General features: G+C 38.0%; 1 protein-coding gene across 3 annotated transcripts in view; it reads left to right on the top strand.

Annotated features, from left to right (window-relative positions):
- Nucleotides 1–18,887, top strand: part of stap2 (signal transducing adaptor family member 2) — a 37,027-nt gene that overhangs the window by 14,763 nt on the left and 3,377 nt on the right. Inside the window, exons 1-12 of one of the 3 annotated variants that reach the window (XM_012954930.2) lie at nucleotides 7,259–7,340; nucleotides 8,051–8,235; nucleotides 8,962–9,033; nucleotides 9,745–9,858; nucleotides 14,563–14,619; nucleotides 14,840–14,958; nucleotides 15,262–15,393; nucleotides 16,311–16,380; nucleotides 17,074–17,176; nucleotides 17,887–17,949; nucleotides 18,022–18,165; nucleotides 18,457–18,498. In XM_012954930.2, coding sequence (XP_012810384.1) covers nucleotides 8,161–8,235; nucleotides 8,962–9,033; nucleotides 9,745–9,858; nucleotides 14,563–14,619; nucleotides 14,840–14,958; nucleotides 15,262–15,393; nucleotides 16,311–16,380; nucleotides 17,074–17,176; nucleotides 17,887–17,949; nucleotides 18,022–18,165; nucleotides 18,457–18,498 — 991 coding nt within the window. In that variant the 5' untranslated portion in view covers nucleotides 7,259–7,340; nucleotides 8,051–8,160. Of the gene's footprint in view, nucleotides 1–7,258; nucleotides 7,341–8,050; nucleotides 8,236–8,961; nucleotides 9,034–9,744; nucleotides 9,859–14,562; nucleotides 14,620–14,839; nucleotides 14,959–15,261; nucleotides 15,394–16,310; nucleotides 16,381–17,073; nucleotides 17,177–17,886; nucleotides 17,950–18,021; nucleotides 18,166–18,456; nucleotides 18,499–18,887 lie in introns of those variants that run through there. The other 2 variants (XM_012954925.3, XM_004911045.4) reach the window with 2 other exon arrangements.

Here is an 18,887-nt window from a genome sequence, read left to right on the forward strand (position 1 = left end):
CATGCGATATGAGTAGTAACGCATGCGAAATTACTTTGATGAATTGGTACTTAATAATCGAATACCTTTTAATGCATAAAACTATGCGTTAAGCGTTAACGACCTTTAGTGAATCATCCCCCATGTATCTTACCTGCAATGTACCTTCATTCCAGAGCACTGGACTTAGTGCCTTGCGCAGGAAACACTCAAAAAAAGACCACCCGGCAAAAGGACAGCATGTTCTGGCACTGGGCATGGGATAGATGCAAAGTATATTGCCCACTAATGGGTTTGAACCTACACCTTAATTAATACTCTGTGTTTAATCATCTATGTTTTTAATCTATAGTCTCCTGCACATAGCATATCTTCAAAATGTTCTATTTTGACATATACTGTAAGTGACATATACTCACATATATCTAAAAATACTAACTAAAATCACCTGGATACTGTGAAGAACCATTTACTTTCCTTTATTCCGGATATATGAACATCTTTCTCTTGTATAGAGTTAATCATGTCTCATTGCAAGTGCCTTGTCTCCAGAAAAAACAACCTTATAGGAAAACTATACCCCACTACAATGTAGGTCTCTGTAAAAATATAGCACAGAAAATAACTTGTATGTCAAACCCTGCTTCATCTAAATCAACCATTTTGATAAAAATATACTTTTTTAATAGTATGTACCATAAGGGCAGCGGTACAAGGGGAGATTAGACGCCCACAACAAATCTTCGTTGACACGGGTGACTAATCTCCCCGCAATCCCATCCCACCGGCTAAAATGTAAATCGCTGGTGGGATGGCATCCGCGTTGCTGCGATGTGGGACATTGCAGCGCTGTGTGTGCCATCCCAACAACGATTTACATTCTAGCCAGTGGGATGGCATTGTGGGGAGGTTAGTCGCCCGCGACTAATCTCCCTGTGTACCGCTGCCCTAAAATAATCCTAAATAGAAATCTGCAATTATATGTACTAAGGCTGGGATCATAAAATTCATGGTGCACACAAACAAACCAAGGGCACGTGTTAGGTCACATCTGCCAATTATTGTATAAAGTTTTGTCTTTTACTCCCACACTTCTTGCTGTTACAGTTAGGGTGAAGACACAAGAAGCTACTTAGTAGCAGTAACTTGTCACAGCTACTAAATGCCAGAAAATTCCCTGCCTTAGACAATACTGCGAATTGCCTCTGCTGAAACACACGTAGAGACAATTATCAGTAAATGATCAGCATTTGTCTATTTTAGTATTCATGACAAGTACCTGCTACTAGTATCTCCATGTGTCCTCACCCTTAGGGCAGTGGCACACGGGAAGATTAGTAGCCCGCGATAAAGCTTCACTATTGCGGGTGACTAATCTCCCAGACATGCCATCCCACTGGCAAGAATGTAAATCGCTGGTGGGATGGCATACACGTCGCTTTGGTTTTCCGAACTTTTACGAAGTTTCCTTGCAAGGCAACTTTGGGCAACCGAAGTGATGCGTATACCTTCACAATGGTGATTGACATTCTTGTCAGGGAGAGTTATCATGGGTGACTAATCTCCCTGTTTGCCACTGCCCTTAGAGCTGCATTATTTATTAATAAATTCATTCCAGTTTGGTAAATTTCTTTTATATGCCACTTAATATGATGAACCAGCTGTTGTTTAAGTATTCATTCTGGGGTTATAGTTAAGTAACTTTTAGTATCAAGACAGGAAAAAAAATGTTGCCAAGAATAGGGCACTATTAATCTTTATTTCTTATGTTTTATCATTTTTTAATTTACCTTCTATTTTTGGGTGATGGGTTTAAAATTGGGTTGAAAGTCTGATTTCTGTCTTTATGTCATGGAACACGTATGGAAAACACAGAACGTTTATTGACAACTAAATAAAAAAATATTAAATGTTGTGTGTTGTGGGAGCACTTACCGGCCCATGCTACACTTGCTGGATTCCCAACAGCCTTACAACATACAATATTTACGGAGCACTAGGAATTGCGCCAATATAATTTTAAATAATTCTTCATTATCTATATTAAAAACAGAGTACACATCAAAGAACCTTGATGCATTTTGTGGCGTCCCGCCACTTTTTCAAAAGCAAACAACCACCCCCTCTACCCTCCTAATTAAAGGCTGAGCGCTGTGATTGCCAAACCTCTTCACTTAATTTTTCAGGATTCATTGAGGTCTGGCATGGTGCCGAGAGACTGGCGGATTGCTAATGTGGTGCCGTTATTTAAAAAGGGATCCCGTTCTCAGCCTGAAAACTATAGGCCTGTTAGTCTGACATCAGTAGTAGGAAAACTTTTGGAAGGGGTAATAAGGGATAGGGTACTTGAATACATTGCAGTTCACAATACTATTAGTTTGTGCCAGCATGGTTTTATGCGTAACAGATCTTGCCAGACTAATTTAGTTGCCTTTTATGAGGAGGTGAGTAGGAACCTTGATGCTGGAATGGCAGTTGATGTCATCTACTTGGACTTTGCTAAAGCGTTTGATACAGTACCTCACAGAAGGTTAATGATCAAATTAAGGAATATTGGCCTAGAACATAATATTTGTAATTGGATAGAGAACTGGCTGAAGGATAGAGTACAAAGAGTGGTTGTAAATGGAACATTTTCTAATTGGACCAGTGTGGTTAGTGGAGTACCGCAGGGGTCAGTCCTTGGGCCTTTGCTGTTTAACTTGTTTATTAATGACCTGGAGGTGGGCATAGACAGTACTGTTTCTATTTTTGCTGATGACTAAATTGTGCAAAACTATAAGTTCCATGCAGGATGCTGCCGCTTTGCAGAGCGATTTGACAAAATTAGATAACTGGGCAGCAAACTGGAAAATGAGGTTCAATGTTGATAAGTGCAAAGTTATGCACTTTGGTAGAAATAATATAAACGCAAACTATCTACTGAATGGTAGTGTGTTGGGGGTATCCTTAATGGAGAAGGATCTAGGGGTTTTTGTTGATAACAAGTTGTCTAATTCCAGGCAGTGTCATTCTGTGGTTACTAAAGCAAATAAAGTGCTGTCTTGTATAAAAAAGGGCATTGACTCAAGGGATGAGAACATAATTTTGCCCCTTTATAGGTCCCTGGTAAGGCCTCACCTTGATTATGCAGTGCAGTTTTGGGCTCCAGTCCTTAAGAAGGATATTAATGAGCTGGAGAGAGTGCAGAGACGTGCAACTAAACTGGTAAAGGGGATGGAAGATTTAAACTATGAGGTGAGACTGTCGAGGTTGGGGTTGTTTTCTCTGGAAAAGAGGCGCTTGCGAGGGGACATGATTACTCTGTACAAGTACATTAGAGGGGATTATAGGCAGTTGGGGGATGTTCTTTTTTCCCATAAAAACAATCAACGCACCAGAGGTCACCCCTTTAGATTAGAGGAAAGGAGCTTCCATTTGAAGCAGCGTAGGTGGTTTTTCACGGTGAGGGCAGTGAGGTTATGGAATGCCCTTCCTAGTGATGTGGTAATGGCAGATTCTGTTAATGCCTTTAAGAGGGGCCTGGATGAGTTCTTGATCAATCAGAATATCCAAGGCTATTGTGATACTAATATCTACAGTTAGTACTAGTGGTTGTATTTATAGTTTATGTATGTGAGTGTATAGATTGGTAGGTGTGGGTTAGGTGTGCTGGGTTTACTTGGATGGGTTGAACTTGATGGACACAGGTCTTTTTTCAACCCTATGTAACTATGTAACTATGTAACAATAAACTCCACCCCAAAAACATTAACCCATTACATTCAGTGCTAACAGAAAAATAGAAGCCAAGGTTCATAGGGATGAAATAAGATAATAACATTACATAATACCTAATAAATATATAGAAATAACAAATAATTGCAATTTCCTCCATTTTAAATAATTAAATAATTAATTAAAAGCATTAATGCCAGATAATATATACTGGAAGTTCTACAATAATGTTACATCATTGCCCACCCGCAGCAACATCACTGCCCACCCCCAAACCCAAGACTGGTATTGTCACTGATTAAAGTTTTCAACCCTAGCAGGGATGCACAAGTATTTTTCTGATTTCCCACACTAGGCTTTTTTTCTGTTACCCAACTGACTGCCTTTTTGTCCTAGATCTTATTCTGTACATCAGCATTACCTGGCCCAACTAGGACCTGTCCAGTGAGCAAGAGGCTCCTCTTAAAACTGTCAATTGATCTCAGCGCTGCAATCTGCTACTTCTAGATTGACAGTTTGCTCACATTCAAACTGTGCACAGGCCTTTAACCATGCTGCCACTTATCCTAATTATAGTGAGCAAAAAACAGGAAAAACAAATCAAAAGGACATAAACAATTTGTTCTGTCTTTTACTCCACTTAAGTAGCAGCCCTACCCATTAAAGTTACTTGTGCCAATGTGCACTCTGTGCCAAGGGTGGAACTAGGGTTAAAAGCACATGCCTAGGGTAAAGGTTGGAGGGCGCACTAGCAAAGTGGGAAAATGTTTGTGCCTAAAATAACTTGTCACTTTAATAATGGATGTTAAGGAATTGTACACTATCATCTCCTATTCTGATGGAATACAGGCCTGCTAGTTGTACTTACAAGAACAAGGCTTACCCGCTGAACCAATCCTACAAATGATACACTTGGGTTGTGCCATGGGCATTCTACAACACTCACATTTATTTATGGCCAATTTAGAGGAGGAATTTTTGTCATCCTGTGCCATTAAGCCAATCGTTTACATCTGCTATATTGACGACATCATGTTAATCAGGATGGCAAGTGAAGAGGATCTTCCACAATAGCCACAGCAATTTCCACCCCATCATCAAGCTTAAATTAAGTAACTCAAAAACAAAAATCAATTTCCTGGACACCACTATCAAAATAAAGGTTAGTAATATTGTCGCTTCTGACCCTACAGACAGATGCACATAGAAATGCCAGTTTCCACCCCAAACAGAGATCAACACCTAAGAAAACTCATCAAACAGGGATACAACACCAGAACAATGGATAACCAAATCAAAAGAGCTATCCCCATACCCAAGGTTAAACTCCTCCAATACAAACAAACCATAAAGAATAACCAGGCCCCCCTTGTTATTACATACAGACCACACCTAGAGGCCTTAAGCAAAATCGTGAACACACTCCAACCCATGATACAGTTTGATGATGGGCTGCAAAATATATTCCCTGAACCACCTCTACTGGCATAAAGACAACCACCAAACCTTAAAAAACAAATTGTATGAAGCTCCATTAATGCTCCAGCAGAAAGTGGCTCATCAGTCTGCAAGCAAGCAAGGTGTAAAACCTGCACACACATTTTACACTACAGGCCATGTACCTATACCACATGGCTAGCAGGAACACATAATAAAAGAATCATACTCCTGCAAGTCATCCAATGTGGTATACCTTATCCCAGCTACAGGGCTATATGTGGGGTAAACTGGAGAAACACTACACCAGGGGATGTCCTCCCACATAACCAACATCAATTTTGGAAGAACAGATCTGATGATCTTCGAGTCATTATACTAGTGGGCAACTTTAAAACACAACATGAGCGAAAGGAATGGGAATATAAATGTATGCAAAAATTCAATACCCTACATAACAGCCTTAACAGGGAAAGAAGTTTTATGGCTAGATATGGCTTATAATACCTTTATTATGATCTTAAGGTGTAGAGTAAGATCACCCAATTTATTATACACAGTCTAAAACACACACCATTGCTATTTGCTTTCCCTAGTTGTGGGAATGCATATCTTCATTTTGCAAAATGGTGAAATATCTGTATCTTATGGTAGTCAATAGGCAGGAATTTATCTGGGGGCTAATATCTCGGTGTAACGTAGTTGTGACATAAGTTCTGCTTTATGTACTCAAAATGCGGAACTCTCTGTCAAACACTCATATTTCTTTTTATGTAAAGAAATGTAAAGAAGGCATGGCCCAGTGTTTCCACCACAGTGATGACTTATTAACTTCTGTCCCTGATTTTCAGTTTGGAAATCTTTAGCGTTCAGCTTCTGATGTCACTCAGGCAGCAAGCAGAATAGGCAGCAAGAAGTGCCAATGCCGGTGTGGTTGACAGACTTGTTGGTGCAGTCAGTGTGTCTGTGGTTTTCTCTGCAGTTGCATTTTATTTCAGGAGTGGGGGCTGGTAATCTCAATTTGGATGGGTTGAAATAATAGTAAAGCAGGACCACTGCACTGATTAAAGCATTTGCCTTTGGGTGCCAAAATATCTTGACCCAGGTCTGCTCCCTGCACTTCCATAAAGTTGTGTATGAAGCTGCTGCCTTCCTGCTTTCTGTTCCAAATTTTTGCAGCTATGCCAAATGCTGGAAATGGCACCAACTGGACTTTCGTGTCAAAGTGCTTCAGTTTTAATACATTAGCCCCTATTTGGTCAGATGCATCCAATGCCAGATTTGTAACTACGCCACCCAGAGGCCACCCCCATCCCCCGCCCCCTCCCCGCGCTGAGGATTGCGCAGATTCGCATCCACTTATTCCACATATGCAGCACTGGGGACAGAGCACCCAGTGCTCTGTATTTTATCAAAATTTAGGTGCAGTTGGGTGGCATTTTTGTGCTGCCCTAGGCCTAGGTCTTTGTGACCTCGCCAGAAATCAGGCCCTGGATGCCACTTGATCTCCACTTGTTGACTACAATTATTCTGGACTCATGGGGAAAATGCTGCATTGTGCTTATAAAAACATGGGAATTTGCACTTAGCCCACAGCAGTTGCGGTCATAAATAACCCCTTATCCAGCATTCATGTCAGTCCCTGCCTCAATGAAGCTTACAGTCTAAGTTCCTGTCACATTCACACACAGTAGGGTCAATTTTGTCATAAGCCAAGTAACCTGTCAGTTTGGGAGGAAACTGGAGTACCCAGAAGTAACCCACGCACCCATAGCACCTCTTGATACTTTACTTTGCAAATGGTGCCATGTAGCTGCTTTGTGACATTATTTTATTTAAATAAGGTACATGACTGTTAAACAGTATGCTTGCTATTTCATTGAACAAACATTGGCATCCATCAGAAAATGTTAACCTTGGTAAGCTTAAGAACATTCTACCAGCCAATTACTGTATACACAGGATCCAGTTAGTTATAATCTATGTGCCTGCATACAGGAAGCATGGTGTTTTTCTCTTTGGGGATTTCCCTAGTCTAAAGGTTATTTTCTTATTGCTAGGACAGTTTTATTCTTACATTCTTTTTAACTCTTCATTGCACAAGAGAGAAACTTGCGTGCAGTATCTGAAAACAAATAACTTATGTGTTGGTGTGACAATAACTGTTACTTCGTAACTGTACGAGGAATGTAGCCATGAAATAGGAGGTAATGTAAGCAATGATTCTAAAATGTAAAAGTGTAAATGATTGGTGAATGACAATAATTTGAACTTTGTGGATCTGTGCCAGAATTGTAATCATTAACAATTTTTTATACTTTAATCATTCCTTTTCATTAACCATATCTTACTAAGTAAGAGTAGCCAGAAATAGCAAGCCTCTGGCCATAGGAACCTAAAAAAATAATTTAGAATTTTAAATTCTACAAAATCATTTTTAAAACTCGTGACAGGGAGTCAAATTATGTACTACAAAGGTTGCAGGGCCCAGGAACCTTTCTTTATCCTAGGAACTTAAAATAGCTCTTTCACCACAGTGAGCAAAAAACTCAGTGAAAAGTGACCAGGAGATTGGGGGTGTTAGAGTATGTTTGTTTGAGTAGCAAGAAGGGGAACTATGGGATGGCAAGGAATGGGATTTGCAGACCAATAATGGCAGGTCATTTAGTGATACTTTTAGCACAAAATAAGTTCTTTTTTTGTCTGACTTGACTTTGGTCAATTAGCAATTTCAGTATTTATGCCTGTATGTATATGATTTTTTTTAAATAAAAAAATAAGCTCAGACATGCAATGTTAAGTGTGAGCAATGACTTACATTGTACTAATGCTTATCTGAATCAGTAGATGTTTTTCTACAATATAAATTCTGGTACTCATGTGGTTAAACTCCATGTTGTTTCACCTCCCTCTTTAGAAAAATTACTGGAATGTAAGGCAACACCCAGCTTCCTGTAAAGCAGCTAGTACCTGCAGTCATTACAGTCAAGAAATCTTACCTGCAACTCGTTCACCTGCTTACCAGCCATGTCCAGAGCAAAGACACCTGCTCCTGAACATTATTACGAAGAATATCTTTATAAAAAAGACAAAAATGACAGGGTATGTAATTTGCTTTAGTAATGCTTACTACCGTCCTTTCTGAACATTTTAAACAGCCTTGCAGTGCTAGCCCTCTGACTGAAATTATCAGCTAGGGAAATAAGCTTTATTCATGTAGAAATCATTTTATTGAGATTTAGGCAAAATGAAGTCATAAAAGCACTGAGTACTATAAAAATATGTCTTTTCTGCTTTTCTCTGTCTCTCTTTTAATTTCACCTATTGTTTTCACGCATATTTTAACTTGTTACGTTGTAACACATATTATGATTGAGCCCATTTAAAGGAATTGCATGGTTTATGGAGCAAAGAGTCAGGCAACATTTAAAACTGAGTTTTGCTCTTTTAACTTATTTTATCTAATGCCAGATTAGGTTTTCATTGCTCACAGTATGCTGAGGATTGCTTAACCTATCAGCTCTTTAACTTGGCTAGCTTAATTTTTCCTTCTCAATACTTGACCTCTACCAGGGAGAGTTGGCAAAACCCTTTCCTATTTGCCTACAAGCCCCTAATCCATTATGGAGCCCTTTATCTCTGTATAGCCCTTATTTAAAGTACTGTTCAGTACTGCCAAGTGCTTTTGCTGTATTGAGATTTTATACAATCATTTCCTGTCCTGACATAAAAGAACACAAAAAAAAACTTAACAATGCCTCATTTTATCCTGAATGACATTTTATCAAATCTTAATGTTTTATCCCTTTTTCCATGCATTGCTTTTAGGGATTTACAAAGCTTTGGGCTGGAATTTTAGGAAACACTCTGTGCTTCTACTCCAATCACAAGGATTTGCGGGTAAAACTACTTGTTCATTTACAAATAAAGAGGATGGATCTTAATGCCTTTTTCATTAAAGAAAGCTATTATTCTCCATTTCCTTTTGAATAGAAGGCTGAGAAGGAGAGGGAGGTGCACTATTCAGTTACACAGATACTATGAAAGTCCATTTAGCTTTTGCAAAGCCGTTTTAGTGTTAACAGGAAGAAAGTAAGAATAATAACCAGCTTTGCAATTTTCAAGTAAAGTTCTTCCTGATTGTAAAAATGCCTAACTTGATAAATTAATGGATCAGCTACTACTAATTCTATTTAATAAATAGGTATATACTTCACTTCTAGAAGGACATCCAAAATGTTGCCTCTATCTAATACATTGAAATTGTACAAGATTTTACATTTTCTAAACCTTCAGGCCCTACAAGAATCAAATGTCCTACTTTCTCATAAATTAACTCCTGTGAACCCAAACCATTTTTAAACCCATCCTTTGATTCACTCCAGATTATCTCACCGAGCCAGCAAATACATGAATTTAATTGTCATTACAGTAAAGAATAATTCATATTGACAAACTTTTGCATAGTTAGGTTTTAGGTCTGTGTTTAAATATAGCTAATGCAGTTCAAAGTTTAGTCTACAGAAATGACTGCCTTTTAGAAGATTTATACATCTTATAGATTTTTACAAATTTATAGATTGTAATATCTGACATTTTTGCTGGTTTTAGAGCATTGACACCATCAGTTTGGAAAATTATGTATCTCTGAAGGAGCCTGGTGGTAATTTGTCATCAGAAAATCAATTTTCCTTGTGCATGAAAGGGCGAGAAATACAGCTAAAGGTGAGTGTTTTGCACACAGACACTAAGCTACCCCTTGTATATCAACCATTGATAAAAGACGAATAGAGATAAGAGAACAGTCCAGAAAAAGTACAAGGTACAAGCTGTTACAGGGAAGAATATTCCTGTGCCAGTCACATGACTAAATTACGGCCTATGGGGAACTGCAGTAATAGCATAATAAAGTAATACAATACATCAAGAATCGATATTAGCATAAGAACGATGCTGGAACCTTTCCTTTATTTATTGTGTTTTCAGTATAATTAAATTTGATATACGGTGGGTGCTGCAGATATACAGAACAATAACTTCTATCTATACAACAGAAGGGCCACCTTTTTTGGTGTTTGTCAATTACAAATATTAGTATTAATAATACATAAACTATTTATAATAAACTACTGCTCACTGTAAGCAAAAGTCATGTATTGGTGCAGTGGCTCTGGGGGGGGGGGGGGGGGTAGGGGTGGAATGATCTTCTAACTTATTGCATTTCATTTAGATGCTGATTTTCAGTTTTGTTAGCTTCCATTACCATTGTATTATTTCACAATCATGACATACCACATAGTATGCTACATAGGTATGCTATTATGTTGTAAAGTGTTAATAAAAACAACCTCCAACATAATATATATATATGTGGAGTTCTTTGTTCCTTGTTGTTTACAAGTAATTATTAAACCTGCTTTATGTATGGCACTGAATCTAAATATTTTTATATTGGTTTGAATATTTGTGAAAGGAAATACTGCTAAACCAGGCTGATTCTCAGCATGCATTTCCAACTTGGCTAACCTTGTGACTGTCCCTGGAACCAATGCATCAGTCTACTTGTACACATTGAGTGGATTTTGGCAAAATGAGTATGCACCTGGGGCGACGCAATGGATCTGGATGCAGTCACAAGGGTAGGTGAGGCAATTGTAGGGGCTAATTCTTGACCTGTGTATCCACAGGCTGAGTATTAGTTTGGTGTGGCAGTTGGCCAAAGTAAGATCTGAGGACTCACAAGCATTTTCTTCTAGTGAATTAAAAAGCCACTACTGAGAGTGAAATTGCATGCTTTTCCACTCACAGTAGTACACCAAAGTTGCAACAGTGGCACATGAGATCTGCCGAGGACTTATTTCTTTAGATTCTGCTACCAAATTGGTAAAAATGAAAATAAATAAATAAATTGAATGCTGGTTTTTTAATATTGAAACATTATTTGCACAAAGTGATGATGCATTTCCATAGCAAATCAAAGGCCACATGCTATTATACTTTTTATATATATGAATGGCCAATGTACCACAATCTTCCTTTAGTAATCAACCTTTAGCAATCAACCTTCTCTTCCTTTAGCTATAAGGAAAAAACTTCAGAAATTCAGTTGTAAAGCAAAATGTCAGTTACGCATTTCACATATTTCCCATCATCACTGATGAAAAGCGCATATCTTGTCATTCTGGTTTTGGCAGGATTTATATTACTTTACTTGCCTGTCACTAAAACACAACAATGGGTCATGCTGTTAAGTTTTTAAAGGGGAACTGAAGCTCCATAGATCACTAAGTAATACATTTATTTAATCTGTAAAGCTATTGAATGTCTCTGGATTTACAGCAGGCCCATAATAGGAAAGATATGTAACTCTAAGCCTATCTGCCCCAATGATGGGGCCTTAACTTTGAAGAGGCAGAGTTAAACTCTCCTTCAATTGGTCTGACACCAGTTTTAATACAGCTGTAGGCAGTTGGCTGTAGGTCTGATCATCATTGATACTGTCTCATCTACAAATATTCTTGAATTTTTTTATTTACAGTCAGATATTGGATGGAATGTTTAAAAAACCCCAAATGCATACTTGTGGTAAAGGGTTTACACCTGGAAATTGCAGGTGTAAAAATCACATAAAACAGCCCACATGTAAAACATTGTTTCATATAAGTGAAGCATTTCTATGACCACTATAATTTTTTAAAGGTCTTTTTTTAATAAACAGAAAGGCAGTACATGCCTTAGGCAGTATAAATCCACCGATTAATGATAAACTCAATTTTCTTTGGGTACAATTTTACAAAACCTTTAAGTCTCATAGGTCTCTTTCAGAAAAGTAAATACCCAAGTACTAATGATCAGATTTTGGATTTTTGTCACACACAATCTCGATTACTAACAGCTACACAACAATATGATATGATACATGTATACAGGCCCATCTGTTGTTTCTCGATGAGTAGCACTGTGATATAACTCTCCCATGTTTCAAAGAATCTTTTGACTTGCTGCCTTTTCTGTGGAGAGTCTTCAATCCAATCCATATTGAACAAATTGGAAATTTTGTTCTGCCTGCCCTATGCTGCCTGTGTGTGCCATACGTAGACTGCCCTATGCTGCCTGTGTGTGCCATACTCTGCCTGCCCTATGCTGCCTTTATGTGCCATAGTCTGCCTGCCCTATACTGCCTGTGGGAGGTGAACCTGGTAGGGGTTTGTTCTGGGAGTTTGTTAGCATTTGGAAATAGTCTTTATATGGTCCCTAAAGTGTGTAATTATGTGCTGGGGTTGCTGTGCTATCTACAGGGGAGGAGGAGGCATATGGATTTAAGGGTATGTCTTAATATGACATAATATAGTTCTTTCACATATGAATGAAGAGTGGGGAGTGGTCAAAACTGGCTTCCATTATCGACCCTCGACCATGTAGGCCAGAAAAATTCCAGTCCTCGGTACCTCAGAAGTTGGATAGCACTGCTCTACATGATGGCATTTAAAGCTCCTTTATACAGCGGCATAGTGCTCCCAGGATCTTCTCTATTTCTAGGTCGGGTATCCATGAACACTATCATTTTTAAGTTGTATGTATAACTGGATAATTCTATATAGAAAAACTGCCATTTTAAGTACAAAAGTATCCCCTTTGGCACTGTTCTCACTCACAAACCAAAGGCATTCCTACATGCTAGGTTACATAAGTCAATGAATGGATAGTGCTGTGTCTTTTTTTTAAACACTTCTTCCTGTTACAGTTAGAGCTGCATTGTTTCCTGTTCTTCAGATTTCTGACCGAGCACACAGAACATAAAAAATTGGTGGCACAAAGTAAAAGATGTAAAAGGGAAATATATTCTAAACTGTATATATCAATTTGTTAAAAAAATACATCACTTATTATGATATACATTTGTAGGGAGAACCCGGGTGATACTTCTTAAAGGGACAGCGCCCTTACCTTTACTCGATAGGCCACACCAAAATCAAGGGAAGCACTCCAAGAAGTCATGCAACAAAAATCACTTTATTCCCTCGTCTTGTTTGGGAGTCACAGCATACAGGTCAAATCACAATGTTCAAACAGGCTTTCTTCAATCATGCAATAAACATATACCATGCTCGTGTCCAGAAGACATCAGCCTTACCAGGGGTAGCTACCTTTGGCTCTTCACCTCTGTCCCCAGTCTCTATGGGATCTCCTGTCCCCACCTGGCAATCCGGCACTCCCTGCGGTGCCCCTTTGCTATTCCACCAGGAATTTTACTGGCAGACTCCTAGCCCGAAGCTCAACAAGCCCTCTTGTAGCCTACCCCTATCCGCTTGGGTCCCTATTCTGTGGATGATCCACTGGAAACACTGTTTGCCTCTACTCTCCTGGTTGGGGCAATAGGCGGCCCATGCTACATAACCCTAACTCAGACACCTAGTGCCTGCTCCACTTCAAACTGCCCTGTTCTATCCTTTCCTTACCCTATAGGTGGTTCTTCTTTTCCTCTAGCTGGCCTCTTCCATGTTCTCCCATAAAGACCCTTAATTCTGGGTGTGGTCCCCTTTTATACATTCTACCCCACACTGCCTCTAGTGGTCGGGGTGTGAACTGCACTCATAAATTTTTAATAGGTAAAAACAAAATTCTACTGTCACCTAGTGGACAAACAAAGTCACAATATTTTACCCCATTCCCACATACATATTAACACACAATTTACACCTTCTTACACATTATCTGTTGGTTAAGTATTCATTCTGACAGTATAGTTTTTCTTAAGTATAAAATTAATTGTCAAAATATGAAAGTAATTGCAGTATAATGTACTATTGCCCTGCACTGGTACAACTGGTGTGTTTTCCTCAGAAAGACTACTGTAGTTTATATAAACAAAGCTGCAGTGTAGCCATGGGGCAGGCAGTTAAAGGAGAAAAGGCACAGGTTACTTAGCAGATAACAGATACAGCCCCGTTATATTCTACAGTGTATCTGTTATTTGCTTTGTAACCTGTGCCTTTTCTCCTTTTTCCAGCTTGAATGGCTGCCCCCATGCCTACACAGCAGCTTATTTAATATTTTAATTACTTTAAAACACTTTAATTTTTTGGTGTTACTGTTCCTTTAAGATATCTGATCCTTTGCACAGAATTTATACATGTGGATACCCAAATACAATTGAGCTGCTCAAAACTTAAAGGTGAGGGAACCTTATCACATCTGAGCCTCTTGAATTTACGTTTTCTTTCCTGGATCAACTTGGAGGCAGAAGAAACTTATATAAGAAAAGGGTTGAACATGATTTTTTAAAAGCAAATCCTAGTACCATATCTTATCTAGAAGAATGTCTAGAAGACATTTTCCAAAAACTTTAAATATGCTAAATCAGTATAAGACTAGCCTGTCTGGTATGTTTGCAGTTATATATTTTATTTCCATCTTCTCTGGTTGCAGGCAGAGTCATTAGAGAGCCGGGAAATGTGGCGTGCATATATCATCACCATAGCAGAGGTACAAATGCCATTCCAATGTATTTTGTATAATCCCCTTTCATTATTTTGCCTTATATTTCACAAGCCTTACCTAACACAAACATATCTCAGCTTTATTTTTCAATACTTTATTGCAGTCAAACCATCTAACAACCCACCTATTCATTTCTTGACTTCAGTTATCATCAGCTATCCACTTTGTCCTCTTTGTCCTAAAAAAAAATGCATTTCTCCTGCAGTTGAGGATCCCCCCATCTCTAAGCCTGCTTCCAGGGCCTCGTCTTGCTTTAAAGGAAGCTTTGGAGAAAGAAATAGAGAGAAAAAAGAAAAATGAGGCAGAAGAAAATGAAACTCCCAGGTGAGGTAGAAGTTCACTAAGGAGCAGATTTATAAAAAATCTCACCACAGAAAAATGTACATACTTTCTATTCATTCCCATGGGATTTTTAAAAGCATATTTATCAAATGCAGAACTCTATATTCACCCATTGATAAATATGCTTCTAAAAGTCCCATAGGAATGACTAGAAAGCAGGTGATTTTTTTGTGCTGGGCTCTAATCTCACATTTTGATAAATCTGCCCCTAAATGTAGTAGATAACCCACAAACCAACCCGATTTCCCTACTCATGTTTAAACCTTTACTCTGCATTTAATGCAGCTGTTTCTATAATGTGTCCCGGATGGAAGCAGAGAATTTACTGATGCAAAACCGTGAATGTGGCAACCTATTATTGCGACCTGGGGGAAACCAGAAGACACTGTCTGTAAGCACCTGTCAGAAATTTCACAGGTAATTCAGGAATAGTAACATAAATGTCATACTGAGAAACTTGAAGACTAATTAAAAGGAGTGCTATGAAGTGTCATTGACATGAGCAATTTATATGCTTTGGAAGGCTTCAGCTTGTTTGTTAATTAAAAAAACATCGGCAGTTCTCTTATTTTGAGATTTTGTATATCTTGCATCCTAAAAGAATTTTATTTTTGATGATGCTTGCTGTATTATGCCTTGTTGCTTTATACAATAACAGGCCCTAGAAATCTTTTAAATGCACAATCATGTGAGATATGCGTAACTTTTTACAGTTACTCTGTATTTCAGGTACAAATGAAGTCTAAAAGTCAGTTTAATGGAACAAAAAGTGTTATGGTTAATGGGGCAAGGCAGGAATGGTGAAGAGACAAAGTTAGATACAAGTTGACACTTTGATAGATGAGGTGGTCCTTAACCTGTTAAAAAGTGGAGAAAATGTTAATATTAATAATATGTGGGTTAGTAACACTAACTTCATCATACTGCTTAATGTTCACCACAGTAGTAATTAAAGCAGATCTAAACCAAAAAAACTAATTTACTTAAACTTACTCACAGTTCTTCCTTGGGCACTTTTGCAGTTTACATTCTTTTTCTATTTTAGCTGTTTCTGAGATATTTGCATTTGCTAATATCAGACTTTTTGCTCGACTGAGAGTTAATCCTATGGTTACCTGAATACAGGATGTACATAGAAAGTGCATAGACAGGACTGCTGCTATGTAGCTGCTAATATCTCATAAACCTTTTTAAATAGAACAGCATTGTAAATTGTGCTGTAAGTGCTGAGAGGACTACTCCAAGTAAGTTCACGTTTAAAAAAAATAAATAAATAAAAAAACTGAGATATTGGAATTGCTTGAGTGAATAATAAATCTGTTGCTTTGTTACAGCAAGGACGTAGTTAAGCATTACCGTGTAATGCAGGAACAAGAGGGATATGTTATTCAGGTGGAACCCAAAGTAAGTAACATTTCTCTATACTATGAAAGCACTTGCAGAAGAAGTGTTTGAAAATGTAATGGTACATCATAAATAGTACAAGAAAAGTTGGGAATGTCTGTAAGAGGCAAGTGTAAATGGTGCAGCAAGGTAAATAGAAAATTGATTTGCTTTACATATAGTCTACACTGTATCAGATGAAATGATGCTCACATATACCATCAAACATATTAATTCATGAACATGCCAGCTGCTCTTACCTACAATGCATACAGATAATATTCTCTATTGCTCAGTTCTATAATTGGGTGCACAGAGCAGTGATCCTCAACCAGTAGCTTGTGAGCAATATGTTGCTTACTAATTCCTTGAAATTATTGAAGTAAAGTTCTGGTTTCTTAAAAACCAGGTGTGCGAATCAGGGCCTCCTGTAGGCTGCCAGTCCACATAGGAGCTACTAATAACCAATAACAGACATTTGGCACCCCCAGGAACTTTTTAATGCTTGTGTTGCTCCCCAACTCTACATTTAATAGAGGCTCACAGGTAAAAACATGGTTGAGTACCCTTGGTATAGAGTGAACACTTCTATGTAATCATTTAGATGTTACATGTGTAAAGTAGAGGCATCTGCAGCCATATTCTGCAAACTTTCATTTATATGAGGTCAAGTTAAATTGAATTAAGACATTAATATGTGATATCTCTTGACAGGTTGTTTGCTCCTCGCTAGCAAATGTTATCAGCCACTTTGTGAATAGTTCGAACAAAACCCTGAAACCCTTTGTAAAGATCTGTGAATATGAGAATAAAATTGGTAGGTTCATTTGTATTTGTTTGCGCACCTTCCTTCGTACGTATAGAATAGCATGTATGTTTATTGAGATTATGTCAAATTTACTTAGAATCATACATGTAACTGTAATACTTAATGCTCATGAAAACAGATTCTGGGCTGTCATTGCAAAATGTTATTTATTTTTTTAAATTTATATTATTAGATTTAGGAACTTAGCTATATGACCTTTTGTGTTAAGTAGACGGCTGCTACATGAGCTACCAAAGTCATTGCTCATATTGAGCAACTATCACAGTGGTGGCACAGGGATATGAACAGCACAAAAATACCTGCACAATAGGACTTAATTTAAGCGGGAAAAACCCTGCTGATTTTTAATAGTAGCAAACCATATGTTTCAGGGGCACGCCCCTTCGTCAGACATCACTGACGAAGGGGTGTGCCCCCGAAACGTTATTGGTTTGCTACTATTAAAAAACAGCAGGGTTTTTTTCTCTTAAATTATGTCCTGTTGTGCCGGTATTTTTGTGTTGGTTGGATTGTGGTGGAGAGTGCCGAAATCTCTCCTAATACTGTGCACCAGGGAAATGCAATACATATCAAAACATTCTCCCTATTCTTTTATCTCTTTGTACGAAATTATAAAAATAGTATCAGTTTGAGCTACAAATAATATAGCCCTTGATATATCTTTGTATTGTGCATAATGTGTATTTTTTTTTGAGCAGCAATTTATGAACAGAACAATGAAGATGGAGTGGTTACAGTACGATATGCGCAGGACTCCCCAGGTAAGATCTGCTTTTCAACTTCCATTTCACTATATTAACTCATAATTGACATCTCCAACCCTTGAACTCTAGTTATTAACATTTACCCATTTATAGGAAGCACAAAAACCTCCCCACTTCATACTGCACCTCCTCCCCTTCCACGGGATCCTCCACCAGAAGATGATTATGAGAACCCAGATCAAGGCGAGAAAAGATGGAATTCATTTCGAGAAGGTGACAAAATTAACAGTTTTGCTTTGTAATAAATAACCTATTGCAGCTTTTGCTGCTTAGGCTATTGCAATTATAAAGAACAACACCTCCTGTTCTTGTGATCAAATCATCTAGAATAAATTAGCTCCAACTCTTCTTGATGCAAACTTACTAGACTACAGGCTATCGCCAGTGTACAGACAATGCTTCTCACAATTTGATGTAAAGTGTTTGACCTAAGCTTTATATGGTTTAAATATATCATTCAGTTTTTTCTGCATTTCATAAATGTACGTTGTTTTTTTTCCGCAGTATCTAAAGGGCCAAGAACTCCCAAACCAGTTCCAAGCTCAGGTATTGTTTCAACTTCTTTTGCCTCCTCAGATTTTCAAACTGGAACATTTCCTGTCTCATGCTTTCACTTTACTGATTCATTTTCCTTCTCTTTTTTCCCATTTTTCACATACTAGCTAAGCCATCATTCTATTCTGCCCATGCTGTTTCTATGGAGCCCTTAAAAATAAAATAAATACTTTTTGTGCTTAATCAAAATAACTTCTAAACATTTCAGAACATTCATAAGCAGGTAACCAGTTATAGAACAGGTGGCCTCTAATATTTTTATATTTTGAAGTGGTGAACACATATTTATTATAATATGTAAGCATTTCTAACACAGGGGTGCATTGTTTACACCTTAGATTCAGGCTGTAATCATTTGCATTGTTTACTCCTGTAATCCA

This window comes from Xenopus tropicalis, chromosome 1, assembly GCF_000004195.4.
Source record: "Xenopus tropicalis strain Nigerian chromosome 1, UCB_Xtro_10.0, whole genome shotgun sequence".
Classification (NCBI taxonomy): domain Eukaryota; kingdom Metazoa; phylum Chordata; class Amphibia; order Anura; family Pipidae; genus Xenopus; species Xenopus tropicalis.